This window comes from Haliotis asinina, chromosome 8 (assembly GCF_037392515.1).
Source record: "Haliotis asinina isolate JCU_RB_2024 chromosome 8, JCU_Hal_asi_v2, whole genome shotgun sequence".
In the NCBI taxonomy this organism is placed as follows: domain Eukaryota; kingdom Metazoa; phylum Mollusca; class Gastropoda; order Lepetellida; family Haliotidae; genus Haliotis; species Haliotis asinina.
The window spans coordinates 20375846-20396537 of NC_090287.1; the positions used below are offsets into that span (position 1 = coordinate 20375846).

The window sequence follows — 20692 nt, forward strand, 5'->3', positions numbered from 1 at the left end:
AGTTCCATCATTAACCATTATTTCTCACCCAATTAAGACAAGATGTTTGATAAGAATGAGAGCTGTGATTAATCGCTGAACCACTTGTTGATTTCATGAGACAAACAAACTAAAACACCCCTAAATGAGAATTTTTTACATTGGTTATTCGCAACCAATTAAATAATTAATCAGACAGCTGAAATGGACTTGGTGCCATAGGAAAGAGCTGTGGTACAAATTCCTTACCCTGACAGAAACGTATTTCCTATGAAACAAAATATTCAGAATCTCTACACATTTTCTTATCAAGAATAAATGAAAACACTCCCTGAATCTGACAAGAATGTTCTCTCTATCTTCCCTTTCAAATAGTATCTGCCATACCAGGAACTGCACTATGATTTCCCATCACGTTTACTGGAATCTTCATTCACCATCCACCAAAGAACCAATGCATGTCAAGAACCAGAACTATACACGGCTCAAACTATGACAAAATATATCATTATACACTATACATTATACACACACATTGGGTACCCAAAGAGTAGCAACTCATTAAACCATCCACCAAACTCACGACCACCCAAATTCTTCCCTATTCAAACCTCCATCTCACTTTTACTACATCCTCACTCCATACATATCAGTTTGCATTACTTGTTTGACAGCTCGAGTAAGTGAGTATGGTTTTACGCCGCTTTTTGGAAAATTTCAGCAACACCATGCCATGGACACCAGAAATGGTCTTAATACATTGTACACACATGGGGTATCGAACCCAGGTCTTCGGCATGACAAGCCAATGCTTTAACCACTTGGCTTCCCCTCGCACCTTTAGCAGCTAGAAAAAGGAAATATTTCCAGATAACAATTTGAGTGTGATCCCCGATGTATCACTACAGCGAGATCTAACTGTGGAGCTTAACCTCAATTACGTCACTATTCTTTGATGAAGACCCTCCTAGTTAGTGTTTGACACACTACAATGATCTCATCAATATCACTCTGCTGTCTCTCACCAGGAACATGGCACTTGTACCTTCATCTCACATATTCCATCACCTTGTTTAGCCAACTCTGCCACACATCATTAACATGCAAACTATGAAGTTAAAAAATATGCAAATTTCAAACACACCTAACACCATCTAGGGAAGTTGAAAGGAGGATATTAACAGCTTCAAACCTAATTTTAAGACATAAGAATACCTGGTAATTCTGTTTGACTTCTGGTCAAATGAAGAAATTGAACACTCACTGTGATCATACCATGTGACGGATGAACAGATTCTGAGAATATTTTACCTTTGTCGTGAGTAAAAATATTGACATCTCAAAGGTGTACGCTCAGCCATATTGCCACAATCTAAGTTACTCCACAGCAGTAAGATTTAGACTCACAACTAGTCTCTGAAATGAACATATATTCTACAGAAAAAAGTTCATAGTAAAAGAATAAAATATAATGAAATGCAGCCCTGAGACTTTCTTCATTTTGAAAAGCTGTGAAAATCTAGACTTGCCATATTTTCTAGACTTGAATGGGCTTTCTTGGACATATTTGCTTCAGGGCCTGTGTGATGGTTCATGGTAAGTGTTTGCTTGCTATGCTGGGTAACTGGTATTTGGTGCTGCAAATTATGTATATGGTGAAAAGGGGTCTTTTTGTCTTCAAGCAGCAGTGAATGGGTAGATGAGATTACTGTAGGAGAGTACACTTTACATGTTGGGTTGTGCACTCTGCGGGGAGTTCAGTTTGTTTTAGTTGTTTGCGGTTTAATTCTACATTCAGCAATATTCCAGCTATACAGCAATGGTCTGTAAATAATCGTGTCTGGACCAGACAATCAAGTGATCAACATCATAAGCATCGATCTACGCAGGTTGGATTGCAATGACATGTTTCACACAGACCACTGAGTCTGACCACCAGATCCAGTTACACCCTCTTACAATAAGCATGGGTTGATAAAAAACAATTTTTAATGGGGTTAGATAAATTCATTATCCACTGAACATTGATCCTTTGTAAAACATAACGACACAACAACAATGGTCATAGCAGGAATAGTATATGTGTCTATATTCAACAATATTCCAGCTGTATAATAGACATCTATTCATTATTAATTCTGGGCCAGACAGTCTAATGACTGACATCAAAAGCATTGATTTACCATGAATATATGAATACATCGAGTTAATTGTGATATTGCTTATGTTTATCAAACGTCATTCATAATAATATGGTATAACATTGTGACATATTCTAAGACTACTATTTTCAAGGACACATAAATACAAATATACAATGTAAGGATGCTCTATCATACTATAACCTTTATAAATATTTTGTTAAATTTATGTTAATCTTTATTTGTAGAGAACTGAATCAGTGTCATCCAAACTTGACTTTCATCATAATGGCCACATTTAAGAGAGGAACCACCAATGACAAAATCCACATTTATCATAAAATATTCAACATACATGACAAGTCTGGTAATTAATAACTGTCAATTTCATAATGACCATATTCCTACAGACAGAGTGAGGAGGTATTTCTTAATTTGATTTGAAATTGAGCTGTTTAAATAATCATGGGTTCGGAGTGCAGCTGGTGTACTCAGTTATTACGTCACATGACTGCCGTTCCAGCCTATCAGAGGGCAGACCAAGTGATGCCCTCCATGGAAGTCTCTTTAAATAGTCATTACTGTTCAAGATAACTAGTGTTTACTTCACAGACGTGAAAATGGAATTCGTGAAAGTCACTCACGAACAAGGCCTAACATGTACTTTTCGACCTCTTTGACCTTAAATTAATATTTTATTCCAGTATATTTAAGCTAATCTTATGAGTAACAATTTTTTTAAAATACATATTTGATAAGTAACAACAAATATTTAAAATCACGCGCTTTGAAACACAGTTAAACATTTCTAATATCTGTCTGGTAAATTCGAAGAACACACTGTATGTACATGTGAAATGTAGAGCTTGGAAAAACATTTTATTGCAGTGATTTTGTTATCCAAACAATCTTGAGGAGACGCTATCAAAACGTACATAATTTATATGTTGTATAACAATTTGGTCTTCAATAGAAAAACATGCCTTCACATGTGTAATGGTGAAATTGCTTTCAGTTGCTGTGATTAGGATATTTCTTCTCGGTTGCTGTATTTAAATTTTTGAAAACGATTGAATTTGTACTAGATACAAGACATTATTTTTGGATGCAGATGAATCATCGTGTGTAGAGAATGTATTGCTATTCCTTCTTTCTGCTTGCAAAATATGCTTTGGGATTTATTGCAGTTTTCCTATGAAAGTTTTTGTTTAGTATTTATGAGTCATCCAATGCCTTTAAAAGCGCTGATGAAAATATTAGGTCGTTCAATGGCCTCTCATCACCTCCAAAACAAAAAAAATCATTACAGTTGACAAAATTTGACCTTTGAGCTAATAATTTCTCATTGAAATCTTTTAGTCTTACTCTCTCAAAAAACATCACAGACACCATGTTGATAGCTGGGCAAGCCAATCTACGATGCCTGATGTGAAAGCATTTGCAAGGCAGCTTAACAGCCATTTTTTCAGAGTTATCCCTCATTAAGGCTATTATGCAGAATGAAGCAATAATTATAATTTGATGATAAAATAACAGCTTGGAATTATGTTTAGGAAACCTAATCTTGCATTATACAATTTGAACACAACAAAACTGTTGAATAGCTTTATTCAGAGGAAGGCGTTTGAAGTGCAGGAAATGATGATCGGTTTGGAAATTTCTCACAAATCTATTGAATTTATGCTGAATAGTTTTAGTGTTAATTTTCTTTCCCTGTAGTGTTTAGGAGCCTGTGAGTTGACTATGGCTTGCAATAAAAGCACGCTCGTAATTACAATTCTCTTGGAGTCACTGATTGAGGATTACGGAACGTTGGCCTGGCAGAAGCGTTATGACCGGTTATCTTGGCATGGACTGGACATAACAGCAAAAGCGCCCTCAAGTGGAAACAGTCCCTGGGAAATGGGCACATAAATTAGCAGCTGTAAACTGAAGTAGGAGGGAAATTGTCCTAACAGAGAAAGCCCCGATCTAGCAGTCAGCCATGACTGATAGCATGAAATGGCTTTCAGCCCATCAAACTGGATACAGGCAATCTTGGTGAGGGGGTGCACGTCTCACAAATCAGCTGAAGGATGTAGTATCTCGCTTCCAAGTGGTCTTCAAGACCAGCAGGATAAAATACGTACTGGTGCTGACTTTTTAGCGACCACTCTATAATTGCTTCTCAGTTTTTGCTAATAACCAAGTGCATTCATTATGTCGTAGGTGCAAAAACTGTTGCAGATTTTTCTCTGGACATCTTAAAAGACTGATAACTGTCAAGAGATGATTTGTAACAAATGCTTAATTGGTCTTTTCCATGTCTTAACTTGGACCTTCAGGGGAAATGGCAACTAGCAAAACAGGTTGCATGTCTTGGAAGGATGGCTGCTTTTACCGACACGATATGTTTATGGAGACGTGATCTTCCAAACTGATGCCTGGAACACAATTACCACACACCTATTGGACAAATAGCCACGTTTCATTAATATTTTACGCTAAGCAGACTTAAAAAGTCCCATTAAGAGTAACTGAATGGATGATGAAAAGATATTTGACAAATTGTGAAACAAAGTATGGTGTTGTTGAACTAAAATTAAGGCATGGTCTAACTTTTTATACCAATAAACACAAAATGGATGTTGGAAACTTTCCATTAATACATCACATTTCAATTCACAAATTACACTGATGGGAACATAAAAGTATAATCAAAAACATATTTCCCATAAATGTGAAATAAGAGATCAGTCAATTATCAGTTTGAGAATCTAGACCAACCAACAATCTTCATAATGCGGTGCTGCATTTGAGTGAAATTCTTTGCACATGATTCTCCGGACTGCTTTCAAATGTGAAATGATATCCCTGGATTCAAAATATCCAGTAGATCTTTTTACTTCAAAATTCTTCAAGAGGACCCTTGTCATGTACCCAGGTCCTCAACCTAGTAATAACATCATAATGAGCACTTCAACAAAGACGACCGGATATGCACATCCATTAAGTTTTCATAAAAAAAACTCCGTCAAAGACCACAAGCATAAAGCATGTGGGAAACTTAGGGGAAACATTTATACAAAGTTTAGAGATTACATAATGACCTAGGCAGCTGTGAGGTCTATAGCTTCTAGTTTCGGTCCTATGATCCCCCTGTGTTCTCCGAGGGGCAACACCGATATGCTGAAGATGGGGAGAAGCTGATGATAGAGAGGGGATACTCAGGAGGTTTGGGGGTTGGGAAATAGACATGAATGGGGGAGGGAAGAGAGGTAGGTGAAAGATTTGTGTCTGGAGTCATGCAGAACTGGAGAAAGGGAAGAGATAAATACTGGGCACAGGGGAGATAATCAGAGTCTGGAAATCCACAAATTTCAAAAGGGGAGAGTGGATCTTGACTTGAGAGTAGCTTGAAAGAGATATTATTAAAGAATTGGGGGTCGAGAGGTGAGGAGCTAGGGTCAAGTTCCTTGTAAGAAGACATAAGTTGTAATACAGTAGGTGACTACTTAGACTAACAGGGTGAACATTGGGTATTTTTTGTTACAGAATAGCCTCATCTCAAAAACATCTCTTGTCTTGTTGGACTCTTTATTGTCCTACTCCATCATAGTGAACGAGAAAATGTTGCTTTATGCCGTATCTGCAATTTTGCAGCTATTTGTAGCTAACATCACGGATACCTGTTTGGATTAAGTCAAAGGCAAACTGACCTATGTCATTGCGCAGGTGGCTAGTCAACACAAGTATGAATATCAAAGTTTATCAAAATTTGGGTCCGACCATAAAGTTTGAGCAGCCCTAACCATGAGTTAGTCACATTGTGTCACGGTGATCTTCAGCCACTGTACATGTCATCATACTACATACAGTATACAGAAAAGGGCCAACATAAGATGATCAACAGGCCTGACACAGGATGTGTATTATGTAATAGTCACACTGACATTAACAATCCTGTGGGTGGTTGAAGCAGTGTGTGGGTGGCTTCTGAAAGGGGATGGGGGTGGGAAGCCAGCGACAGGGGGAGGGAAGGAAATGCAGGACACCAGTGGAGTGTATGGCATGTGTATTCCACTTGTCAAACATATAAGTTGCAAGTTCAAAGGGACAATTTTATGTCTCTCCTTAAAATTACATAATGTTACGTATTTATCATAGCTGGTTTCCATTTAAGGAGTGCTTGTCCATAAAGTCCAGTTTTATATTTGCCAGTGCTCTAAAGTAATTGCCCCATTAGTGGGATAATTATTCCCAATATGAGCAAATTGTAAATAATTCAGATAAGATATGCATCACCTTTCATCAGTAAATGACACAGTTTCTTTCATGTGGCGGCACAAACATGTCACCCACTTCCGCTACTTTCATCCCCCACAAACATTGTACATTCAGTCGCAGGAGGTGCCACAGCCTATTGAAACTGCAAGTCTCTCATAACCATAGAATTCTGGATATCTTCCAGGGAAGTTAATATTTTAAATAATGTATGAGGAAAATATCTTGTTGGCGGAGTTGGTTACACTGAACACATTGGTTACAGTGTCTGCTTGGTTCCCCTTAACTCACTCACTCACTCACTCACTCACTCACTCACTCACAGTACAATCTAGATAATTCAGTGACGTCATGACAATTTCAGTTGCAGTGCTCCCAAAGTCCACCATCTCATCACTATCACTAACCTTTCAAAATTTAAACTAAAATAATTATGCCAGAAAAAAATATGAAAATATTTTCTTCAACATTTGCAAATTACAGAGCATAGTTTTCAAATAATTTCTAACAAATTAATTCCTGAATCAGAGACATCAGACAATTACAGTTTTGAATTCAAGCGCCAATCTCAGAATTCATCTCCCATAATTCTGGTTGAAATTAACGTTGTTCATTAAGATCACCTGGATCAACAAATAATCCTGTGTAGTATCCAACAATTTGTTTACAATTTCATGCCAGAGTGTATTTGGTTGTGCAGTCAACAAGGGCTGGCGCACTTCCGCCATGTTGCTCACCACATCACACACTTTGAAGAATGCCGCCTGGTACCGGTAATGGTGAACTCATTACATGCAAAGTATGCTAGTTTCTAGTGTTGTATGCTTTACATTACACTCATACAAGTTAATCCAGCATGCTCACTTCGTGCTCATAAAACATAATCCTTCGTCTTTCAGAAAACATATCTTCGCTACACTCCAATTTTCATCATGTATGTAAATGTGTATATGGAAATATAAATAACAAATGAACCTACATTCAGTCTAGAATGATTTAGCAAGTCTAGATTACACATAGCTCCTGGAACACTGGCAGGGTTACATTTGAATTGTATCCTTTATTTCTAACAATATTGTTTTCAGTAAATAGCTTCAATAACAAACTTCAGGATGTAAATGGGAATGTACATTTATGCAAGAAATCTTGTAACTAGAGACTAGTAATCACAGCCAAATAGGAAGATTTGCATCATGCAGAGTATGGAACTTCTAAAATTTTGAATAATCTTAAAATTATTCAAAATGATGTTCAATGTAATTACATAATGGTAAACATAATAAAGTAAAGATTTACAGTTTCTATTGACAAAAAAAAACCATGAAAGATCCATCAAACAACGAGCATTAATGTCTAATAGTGCATACTGTAATATGATAAATTTGTAAAATAATGTAAAATATAAAATGTAATTATAGAAATCTGTTCAAGTTGATATTTTCAATTTTAGTTCTTTAACAATCTTACAATACATACATATCAAAGAAACAAGCAGAGCTATAATTCACATTTGTTACCAAAGGTTAAAAGCTATGGAGTTTCTAGTACAAAAGTGTAATTAATTAGCCTATTCATGAATATTCATTAGTAAAAAACAAAGAAAGGTCAAAGGCTTAGTCTAGTTTACTTCCTCCTCTAATCCTGGATTAATTAAGTGATTTCAAAATATGATAAACAAATCATGCTTTCATAAATATCAACAGAAGAAAATGAAATATAACACTACATGTAGTCAATTGTTGTTGTGGCCTTGTGATTGATGGCCTATGTAAGTAATTAGACAATAGATTAATTTGTGTTGATATTTAAAAATCAAATCAATGTGTTAGCTAATTGTGCTTAGAGGAAAATTTTCATGAGCATGTCATGTTGCTCATATATTATGATCTGAACCTTCTTCCTGCTGGAGCTATCTCAAGATATGCCCTAATTAGAACACTCTTCAACACAGACATCATGTAATGAAGGTATTTTGGGTAAGAGCGGCATATGTACTGTCAGGTGCCTAATGTCGGCATCCTTACAGACACCCACACACAGTATCCAAGTATCTATGGTGGTCTTTCTGGTACCAATAATGATGTATGTACCCAATGGAACTGTACATCTATAGATCTTGCTATGGACTGTATATACTGAGGCACCTAATTTGAATTGTACATTTTAAGGTCCTAATATGGAGTGCTTTTTGAGGTATCAAATAGATTTTTATATCCATAGGTCCAACTATGACTTGTATACACTTAGGTTTCTAATTTATATGCTGAGGTTCTTATTTTAACTGTACATTTTGAAGTATGTATGTAAGAGATGTATATTTTGATGTTCGGATATGAACCGTGAAATTTCCAGGTCCTGATACAAAAAGGGTACAGAATGACCTAATATAAGCAACATATGTCATATTTGGGATTTTACTTTCTTAGTAAAGTACAAATTCTAGTACTTTTTTGGCTGAGTCCCATCCAGGATTCGAACCAACACCCTCAGACTCAGGCACCTAAACGCCAGCACACAAAGTCAGCCGCCTAGCCCACTCAGCCACCACAAACTTCCACATCGTGTAATCCTACCTAATATAAATATGTATTTTCAGGCATCAGAAATGAAATGCTTGCAAAATAACTGACTATTCTGAGTTGACTACCCAATAAAACACTCTGATGTCTGTATCTTTCACCATTAAGGAACTGGTCCTATGGGAGTTCTATCAAGCATCTCCAGTGTATATGTTAATATGATGAGACTCACGAAGAGACAATAAAACAGGTGAATCAGAGCGGAGCGACGTACCTTTCCCATGCCTGGGTTTGTAAGTCTGCTGATTCCACGCAGCAGACATGGTGGCGCTGGTGGTGGAGATAGACGGATGACATCACAGAAACTGGTTGGGAAGGGTGGAGGTTCTGGATCCGGAGGTTGATGCCGCTTCTTTTTCCGGCTCAGCTTCTGAGCAGCTCTGGAGGAGAAAACAAGACTATGGTCAAACACTGATAATTAACGTGAAATATATTCATGAAGAGCACTCAGATCCATAACAACATAATCTGGCAATATAAGGATGTATTTTCCAGAGAAAATCTGAACACCACTGCACTTCGGGCAATTAACTTATGGATATCTAGTCTGTATTCTTCAAATGAGACATTTTGTTTCCATTACAAGTATCTTAAAAAATATGGTCTTGACAAAGGGTTTTGTAAATGTACAGAGATGTCACAAATGAAGATGAAATCAATATCATCCACGAGACATATATACTTAAGCTTTGAAATGTCATTTCAATCACTGCTCCAGTCATAGGATATCTGTGTCACATACACTGAAAATGCCTTTTAAATACTTCATATTGAGGTCTCTTCATAGGTGTCTTTTTACACAAACAGAACCAGAAACCTAGTATCAAGCACTGCTTATTTGACCCATACCAAGATTCTGGGTAAGAGTACAGCGCCTCAGAAAATGAGTCTGGTTGTAAGAATGGATCTAATTGGATCAGGTGGCAACACTCGATGGTTTGGATGGTTCCATTTCATTGATCCATTTTGCATGGATCAATGCTCTTAGAGTCAGTCACTGAACTGTCTGGTAAACATGATCATTTAAAGACTGCTGATGTATAGCTGGAAGTCTGCATAGTGTGGCATTAAACTTAAAGTATTCCACCTAGACTTGGGCAAGTCTCTAAGATAATAATTAATTATTTTAAATGCTACTTTCTCAAAAATAATGAACAGACTGGTATCATTGTCCATTTATCTAAACCTGCCCCTTTAAAGGATAGAATATCCATAAACCTATGGGCTTTGCTCTCAGTACAGTCTTGAAGCAAGGCTATGATCCACACAACTGACGTGTAGATACCATAGATCATCAGAAATCATAGGGCCCTTTCACATTTGGTTTTCAATATAGATGACTACTGCTCATTGTGATATTTGGAACTATTTCTGTCAGCTAGTGTAAGGGTGAAGACAGAAAATTGGTCATCATGTCGATCATATGATATCATCTGTCTATCTTGCTGACTCTACCATTTTAACATCTTTTCATGTCTCATAAAATTAAAATACTCTACTGGGTCCGTAACAATCATTCATTACAGATTACTGCTAATCTGGACTATATTCCATATGTTACTCCGTTACAACCATCTGTTACTGATTACTCCTAATCTGGACATTATCCAATGTTATTTCATAATAACCACTGATTACTGATTATTCCTAATCTGGACAATATCCTCTCGAAAATACTCCATAAGAGCCAGTCATTACTGATAATGGCAAAGAATGTAAATTAAACACTTTCAAATACAATAATCTGCCAAACTGATTCGGCGAGTATTTACAGTTTATTTCTGGAGCTTGAGAGCCTTATTTAAGATTCTACAACAACAAATTTATTTGCAGACTGTTCTTCAACAGAACCAATGCCTAGACTCAATCGCTCATCTGGCATGGACTGAGAGGATCCATGCTTTCCTGGGGGGATTCCAATCCCATCATCCCGATTTCTAACATCAATCTCTGATCATACACCCTGATTATCCGATCTTCACGCACAGGTTCCAGCTAACATACTCCTCAAATAAATGTTTGGGGGAAATCCAGATTTCTGAAGCTTCAGCTGGCCTTGTTCCAAATTTCTCTCAAATTGGACTGATTTACTTGTCTTGTTAACCTGAGCCAAGACCTTGTGCTAGAAATCATGGTTAACCGTCTCTCAGCATGCTGAATGACTGAAATGTGTGTTGAAGTTTCCCTTTTTCATCCATTTCTTTCACAACCTACGACTCATTTCTCTTCACTTCACCAATGAGATGGGCACAATGTCAAACAAAGAAAACCATCCAACATCAATCTATAAAGTACAAGAAATATAACATTTTCTTCTCATGTCTACAGCAATATAAAAATGCCCCACTGTGATCAATACTGTTTTCATTTCAAGTTCATTTTTTCAGTCTTATAAAGTCATTACTGAAGCCAGCAACATCACTGAACAAAGTAATAATCAAATAAACACAGCTACTATTACGCTGACACTTTATGAATACTATCTAGATTCATTTCATGATCTCTAATCACGGTCCCTGTAAAAACTGCAAAAAGGTTATGTACTCTTAACAGACAAGTCAGCAAGGCTGCACATATTCTTGCTGTCAAGCATACAAATTTGGTCTCCAGAGATGGTGCCATAGCTCCTGAAAATGCCACAGAGTCTACAAGATTAGTGTACATGTATTCTCTGTTTACGTCCTAGAGCATTCCCTCTAATACCATAATCTAGTTCAACTTTTTCCCCAGTATCAGGTCTGTCCCTGAAGTAAAGAAAATGATCCCAAATTAGTTAAAGCTGCTCTTCTGTTTTTCCATGCTTTCAACTTCAAAGGCTTCCCTGGTCAATACAACTTTGTTTTCTCGATGTTTGGATACAGGTGACACCAAGTGATGTACTCGCTAAACATATGTAACAAGAGTGCTAGTCTTAATGTGAAAGATCAGACAGTCTATAAATTATTCCCCTCTGATTAAGGGGAGCCTTTGCTGTAAATTTTTCAAGAAACGTAGACATGGACTTTTAGAATAAATATTTGATTGGAATGGTTGTGAATTCTTTGTTGTTGCAAAACCTTAAGAGATTTGCTATAATTGTATACAACCAAAATTAAAGCTATTCCTGATTAAAAAAAATGTCTAACACTTAAAATCTGTTACTGTTTTTACTTTGCTTTGTAACCATTTACACATCAAACATAATTACAAATTGTTTCACCTTTGAAGGTTATCGTAATACTGAATGGATGTGATAGAGAAGCTGGACCAAGGTGAAATGAGGTTAAACAGATTGCACCCAATACAAGACAAATCTTAAGGATAACAACGTCTTGATTTATTTATCTACTTTATAATTTTTGTTATCCATAATATTTGTGTTTTATTCCAACACCAACTGCTAGATGCCTTTAAAGAATCTCAAGTGCTTTGCATTTCAAGTGCTTGCCCACTCACACGATTATAAGCCTACCAGTCCATGTTCTGTCCCTCTAATGCTGACAGCATCAAGTACCACCTCTTCACATCCTTTTGTTCAATGCAGCCATGGATAAGCACGGCACAAGGACTTTCACACTCTGGGCAGACCTACCCAATCACCTCACAAATATCCAAATACCGATGCAGGAATGAGCCTTTAAGTCTGTCAGGAACAAGATTTCTGATGGAATTGTTCACAGGCACTGCGAAAAACTTCTGATACTGAACGCCAATTTTGTATGGGTGATTTTTTCATAGAACAAGGGACTTGGCACCAAGAAAAGAATGTTTCACTTTTAGATCCCCCTAACTCAGTAAGACATACTACTGTTTTTACAATCAACAAAGCCACAAAAAGTGCATTCTGAGAATGTATTCACACTACAATGTTATAGCTGAAAGGTGTTGGTGGTGGTAGTCTACCTTCAGATGGTATCGCCACCTAGCAGCAAGATAAGTCAACAGTCAGAGACATCTTTGGCTACAAGATCACATCAGGGCAAGTATTTCTGGAAAAAGGTTACTGGTTATCTGAGACAAACCAACTGAAAGTATCATCCATAGGTACTATCTAGTGCTTTTAAAATGTTTTAATTTTAAGTGTTTACCCATTAAAACTAAAATGGCAAAACCATTAATAGCCTAGTTTTGTTGTATGTTTCTGTAAATCTTTTAAATCTAATTCTATATTTTCTTAGATTTCAGCCTTTTAGCTGTAGAATACCACTTAAATTGTCCACAGTCAGTCAGCTGAGCATTTGTATTCTACAATATTGTTGAGGTTAAGCACCATTGGACTTGAAAAATATTAATTTCAGAGTTTTGATTAAATGTTAACATTCACTCAGCTGATCAAATAGTTCCTGCATAGCTCAAGGGACCCTTCATGTGTTTGGTTTACCCTGAAATCAACACTCATGTCAACTTGATTGACACTGATGGATTTCAGCAAGTGATAATATTACTTGAAAAAATCCTGCTTTATAGATTATGTTCCATATAAAATTTGTCATTTCAACACACAGTATTTTCTAATATCAAGGCCAGTGAGCTAAATATAAATCTATGTGACATTTAATCCAATTATTCCAGTGCTGTAAGTGGTATCAGATAGTTCCAACATGAAGAGTTAAAAAACTATTTTAAAGAAACTTCAGGGTGAAAATTCTTCCCAGTTTTAAAAGCCATGCAGTGTTGTACAGTAGGGAGTAAATTTGTTACTTGATGATTTTATGCCCACAAATGTGAGTCATAATTTAAAGGTTTAGCAAGAAAACAGAATTCTTCGCCAAAACACATGGTACTGTTTACCTGACAACTAATTACAAAGCTTCCATGGAGGTCGCCAGATGGATTGAGTTTCAAAAAACATATACCTAAAAACATCATGCTAAAACTCTTCTGTGATGATGAAACTTGACTACAAAAGAATTGTTATGATGGCCTTATCAAAGTGAGCTCAATTGTGATTCACTAGAATTAACCGACAAAGACAAGCTTTGTTATGAATGTGAAATATGTAGATAATACCTATATTGGCATATAATGTGTACTCTTCACATTTACAAATGGGTGTAGGTTGAAGGATGAAATCTCTTCACTTATGCAAAACATAAATCTGATATACACGTCAAACGATGTTAGGGATTTTCGGGTCTCAAAGAACTTGCCTGGATTACTGAGAGTATAAAAGAAAAGTTTATTTTGGCTGACAACTTGCCATTATCTTTTTGTACTAACAAACAGTCCTTCTTGTTTAGCATCTATATTTCTGCATGGGCAAATTGGTCCACAGACTAATCAATCAGGTCTAACAGTGTTTTTGCTGATGTTGCACTATTGCTCTAATTACACCACTTCCTTGTCAAAATAATTCCAGAAGTATTCTGATGGTTTCTTTTGGAGCAGATATAACTCTTGATAAATCTCCAAATTCTTAGTTCCCCCATTTTCTATGTAATTATTGAGCTGGCACCTTCAAAAGAGGCTAAATCTATGTCATTCTGTGAAGTAAAACGATCGTGACATTTTCTTGCCACAAGATATCAGAGGAAACTGTATTATTATGAAAAACGTAATATGAAGATCTTACATCTGAAGCCAACAGTCTAAAACAGAACTGACATTACCATATGATATGAAAACGGAAATAGCTATGGTTTAAGTGATAGAATCGAAACCATACTTCCCTAACAACTTAACAAAAACAGAGAAACAAACACAAAATAAGTCAAAATGACATTATCTAATTTATACAACAAAAATAATTTAAAGGATTAAAAAACAGAGAACAAAATATAGACTTTGCATAAAATAGTATTGACTAAATTTTCTATTTCAAATGAGTGTGAGGGGAATACTTATGTACTTTATAAACAAGTCAATAGAACCTCTAGGGAAGCATAAAAATTGGTTTGTAGGGTAATCCCATCTTCAGCATTTTAGGTTCAAATGATTTAGGTTCTCGTCAATGTCCAGTGATAGAGAATGTGTTTTCTCATCTGTCAAGACTAAGAGGTGTGAAACAAGAACTGTTTGGGCTGCAATTATTGGTCCTGTGGGTGTACTGTATAAATCATGGGGGTGACATATAAGTTCTCCTGTGCCGGCCCTGGCTTAACAGGCTGAGCAGCAGACTGTGAGATTGTATATGTGCCATCATCACTTCCATGTGAGAGCTTGGCACTGATCACCTGAAAACCATTCCTTACCATTCCTGTATTGATTCCATGGGTGTAGAAATCAACACAGGCATATTGACAGCTCATCTGAATCAAAACTTGGAGGAAAGACAAAGTGATTAAGTGAACTGCAAACAGTGATAATTCACAAATCAATTGCTTTGATCGACATCCAACCCTAAAAGATGAATGAAAGAAAAAATACCCAACAAGAAGGATTTTTATTGCCCTAGTGCTCCCAGACCAAGCACCATAGGCATCTTTGATGTCAGTCGACATGGAGGGACAGATACTATTGAGCACAACATGATGGTCGTAAATGCTTTTCCAGGATGCATGTTCAACATATGACTACAGTGGCAACACCAGGAATAAAACCAAGCCTAGAAACTCGTCTAAATTCATGGAAAGTTTATGAAAGAGATTGGAAATGTGAAAAATGTTATGTCATAGTGTGTGCTGCCATTTGCATTCCATCTTGTCAAGAAAGCCAGAAGACTGTCTGGGCAACAAGATGTTAGCTATTAGGCCAGACATGTACCTATAGTAAAAGGGGGCCAATCCTTGTCAATCTCAGCAAACAACCCTTCATATCTAGAGGAAACCCCCAGACCTTGTGGTCAGTTGGAGTCTAGAACTTGATATTGCATTCTTGTCTGTGATGTGATGCTTTGAATGATAATTCAGAATTAGTAGGGTGTAGTGGGTCTTGCTTTTTTTGTTTGTTTCTGTTTTCATTTATTTTCAAGGAAAAGTAAATTGTTTTGACCAAGCAAAAACAGTATAAAATAAATTTTATGAAAGTCATGTGCACAATGTTTAACAATTTTGATGAAGTACAACAATAAGCAAATCTGCCATTGCATACTCTTACACCATGTACAGATAGGTGATATTTACATTTATTCTTACAAAGATGATTACACTGATGGTTGATAGCATAACTGCTTGGTCAAATTACTTCACTTAGTTTATTCATATCATAGAAACTATTATTATCACTATCATTATCATTAAGGATGTTGGATGATACCAATGGGTTGAGTAAATGAACACTATTTATATCATGGTAACCGATATTGCAACTACACAGAGAAGCCTGTGAGTCTGAGTCTCAAGGACAATCAATGTGTCTGAGGTATAATAATCCACAACCTGCCAGGTGCTAGCTGTCCTCATGGCCACTGCTTGAACACAAAGTGATCTTAGTGGTAAGTTGGTCTTAGGCTTAGGCCAGTCTTAGAATTAAGATGGTTTTGTGAAATGAGGTCAGTGAGAAGAGGACTAAGACAGTAAACTAGAGCACAAAGGACGTGGCACAATCCAAACTTTATACTCCAACTTTATAACATGGTATCCAAATTAGAACTCTTGGACAAGTTATGACGTGCAGAATAATCTGAAGACTTATGCCTGTAGAAAACAATGAAGGTAGCAAACATAAAGCTGAGCACTCTAGGGTAAAGTCTACAGACAAGAATAAGCAAGAAAAGTGGGTCAGTGTTCAGACGTGAATTGAATTCTGCTATTTCTTCATCATATCCGGAGGTTAGAACCAGGACAACTGAATGTAATTGGTGTCAAAGGGACATGAATAAGCTACTGTTTAACATTCATCCTTCCACTCATTTGATTTGTCTACATATTCTGCAATTATTCTTCTGTAGTCTGATGCCTTGCAGTACTGGCCTAAGTCATGCTACATCTGAATGCTAAACAGTGATCAGTTCTGGCTATTTTGTTACTGAAGTTAATACAATACCATTAAAGGAACCTTTCCGGGATGAGGCACAGTACAGCACTCTTAAAGGTATCTTGTCCTAAGAGCTCCAATAGTTATGTTCAGATACCCTATCAATATGATGATTAATGTTAGACATATTTTATCAATATTAGGGTGAGTGAGTAAGTGAAGATGATTTTACACTGCTTTTTGCAATATTCCAGCAATATCATGGTGCAGGGCACCAGAAACGGGCTTCACATATTGTACCTATGTGGGAATTGAACCCAGTCTTACACATGATGAACAAACTCACTGACCACTTGGCTACCACCTGCACTACCAACATTAGGAATAAAACTATGCCATTAACATACCTTAACAGCATGAGAAATACAACAGTAGAGTTAACATATCCAGGCAACAAGAGGAATACAACAATTCAATTAAGATACCTTAGCAGCTTGATAAATTCAACAGTGCTCTTAAGATACCCTAGCAACAAGAAGAATACAACAGTACCCTTTAAGTACATGGGCAACAAGAAGAATACAACAGTACCCTTTAAGTATCCTGGCAACAAGAACAGTATAACAGTATTTTTAAGATAACTACGCAACAAGAGGAATACAACAATAATGTTTTGGTACCCTGGCAACAAGACGAGTTCACTGATACTGTTAACCCTACCATGTCAACATGTGCTGTACAACATATACTGCAAATAAGATCAATATTATAAATATTTTGTCAATTTCATTTTCGACAAAAGCCCTTTTTTAAAATTTAGTCAGCATGACAGAATTTGAGACAAAGAGTGTCTTATAAAATTGAATGTACACAGGACTGTTGATTAAGAAACAAACAACATATCAAATTCACACTTTTCATTTCATGAATAACACAAAGTAATCCAAAAGATATATTGCCACAAGGTTGACACAAGCAATCTGTAATCTTAAAGAAACGTTGTCAAAATGTTGAAGAAACAAATCAGTTTGTCAAAGATAAGATGCATTTCTTACATCATGAAATCTGATTAAACTGGCACTGTGCTGCAACACTACATATTTGCTAGGTTTTTTTTACAACTTTTTCCCTAAAAAAATAGTTAGTTCCCCTACAATGTAGGGTTGCAGATTCTGTTTTCAAAACAAATAATCACCATTTGATACACAGGATGTGTCAGGAGTATCAAAACTGTTCTTTGGTTCCACCTTTCAGAGAAAAATATTCCATGTCTAACAATGATCCCATATCGCCCAAGCCCATCTCCCACCTCCCTGTATTAAATGGCTGGTCTTAACACCATCTAGAATGACCTTACCAGTGACCTTGCTTTATATTTCTGATTCTACAGCCATAGTTCCATATAAGCAACCATGGTATGATATCAAACTGCCATTATTCCTAACCATATACTTCCCTACACATTGAATACAATGTGAAAAACATTTGCTGAGGTGTCATGAACACGGTTTTATTTTCTTAACATAATTTTCCAATTTGACAGCATGATCCTCAAGGGGGTTGTTGCTATCAAATATTTCTATGAGCTTGACATTCAATGTGAAATCCTCTCAGCTCCCAACATGTACTTCAAATTTATCAGTAAACAAAATCGTAACATCAGCTGTAAAGGTCTTTACAATGAAATCCAAGAACTCGTCCCAAAACACTGATTGAGAATAAATAAGTACATCCATAAACATAGAAACATCGACATCAGTGCCAGGAATTGTTTCCTAGTCACCAAAATGTTCCTGATAATCTATACATCCCAACAGAGGGTTGTCATAATGCATTGTCATAAGGTGCCAGAATCACCCCCAGACATGACACATGATCAGGGTCCCTAGGGCTACCTACATCAGGAGATCAACCATGTACAATTTGACAAAATAACTTTGACAGAGGTCAGAAATGTCAAGATGAATTTTTCAGCTGGAACTGCTATTAGTATTCCGTTTCTCTGGAACTGGGTAAATAGTGGTAAATATGTGGCTAGGGTTCTGGTACTGATGCAGGGATCACACACTAGTGGCAGATGACTTTATTGATTTCCTGAAAGTAACTTGCGAGCATTGTGATAATTTGAAATTCATATACAAAACACAAAATGGTATTCAGTATTACTTACAAACAGACACAGTACAAATTGATGATGAGAAGAAACGTACCAACATGATGTATGGTATGTTTATCATGCCCTTCTGTCTACCTCTGTGTGTGTGTGTTAGGGAGGGTGGGTGGGTGGGTGAGTGAGTGAGTGAGTGAGTGAGAGGGAGCTTTTATCAATATTCCAGCCTCATCATGCCAGGCGACACCAGAAATGGACTTCACACATTAATCCAGGATTTGTGAATGGGCCAACTGTACCACTTTGCAGCACCACCTTCCCTGTTAGCTATCAAAGTTCAATGCAGTAAAGAGCTACCATCACTGAATAAACACTCTCAGATGACAGGCCAGTAATTGCAATGATACGAATGGGTCTCATCTTATATGCTGCTCAGAGCCATTTTTATCCAGAATGTTCTCAGAGCTGTGACAAATCTGATGACTTGCAACAGACGACAAACTACTCTCAATTCATGAAGATTTAGATTGCATTACAACATATTTTTAATGAAATGACTACAGCAGTAACAGGAGTGCATCAAACTCATTTCGAGGCAAATTTGGCCCTCACCTAAAAGCACAGTACCGAAAAATCAACAAGTTTAAAAAAATGTTTCCCCTTCAGTTTGAGCAGTGTAGCTTTAATGACCACTGCATAAGAATATGGAATGTGTGCTTCCCATTCTCAATTTGTTTTACCAGTAAAGTAATTAATAGATACAGCGGTCTACCAGGCTATTAATTACTTCTCTCTCCTAGTCTATTTATTTATGTGTTCGCACCTTCCTAATTCCTGCTAGGATATGCTGCTCAGGCATTCTGAGTAAACGAGTCAATTTCAATGCTAATGCTTTCAAATGGCCGAAGTCATAGTGGAGATAGTAACAGCTCCACAATTCCTGATGGGTCAAAGCATGATGATTCTGCATATGTTGTCGAACAACTGATGCCCATTAACGACTTCAGTGTTGCGACAGCCGCGTTTGACAGGACATGCACGAAAACCTGCAACGTATGAGATTATGGTCTGGATAAGCGAGACCCTGTCCCTTGGATATAGTCAAGGAAAACAGCCACTTCCGTGGTGTGAAATTGGATTCATTATCGTTGGGTACTTTCTTCGTCAATGTTGTGGGCACTGGGGGCTGATCAATAAGAGGACCGGCCAGCATTCTGATCACCATCAGTGATTAATGGCTCCCCGAGAGCTTTTAGCACCTTTCCTGACCCACGCCATCATACACACTTCACATCGCAAGTTTTTCCTATCCTGTTCTTTTAATGTCAATGGAAGCAATGTCAACATGCAAACAAGTCTAAACTTCCCAGCTATACAACCACCTAACTGAGCAGCGAAAGCCACACGACCTGTGCTCATCGCTTGATCAATATTCTTAACCTGCGAACACGAGAAATGCTTCAATATACAACACTAATCCATAAACGCAAGCGAATCATCGCAGAAATAGATTGTCCAAGCAACAAACAGTCACATAATCATGAAAACTAACCATGTGCTGAGAGAAATATAGTTGATATATGGGAGATGTGGTGTGCAAGTGTTGGAAAAGCAATGAGATAGTATTAGAGGGATTTACCTGCTACTTACAGGGAATCATCAACCTTGTAGTCTGACCACATACAGTTTAAGGCCAATCACAGTCAGTGTAATGGAAACATGATTGCTGAATAAAGAATGTGCCATTAATGTGGAACAGACACTCTGTAAGAGGTCCGGGGAGTCCC

General features: G+C 37.0%; 1 protein-coding gene across 1 annotated transcript in view; it reads right to left on the minus strand.

Annotated features, from left to right (window-relative positions):
• Nucleotides 1–20692, minus strand: part of LOC137295071 (kinesin-like protein KIF26B) — a 192596-nt gene that overhangs the window by 63431 nt on the left and 108473 nt on the right. Inside the window, exon 7 of the mRNA XM_067826342.1 lies at nt 9177–9342. Coding sequence (XP_067682443.1) covers nt 9177–9342 — 166 coding nt within the window. The remainder of the gene's footprint in view (nt 1–9176; nt 9343–20692) is intronic.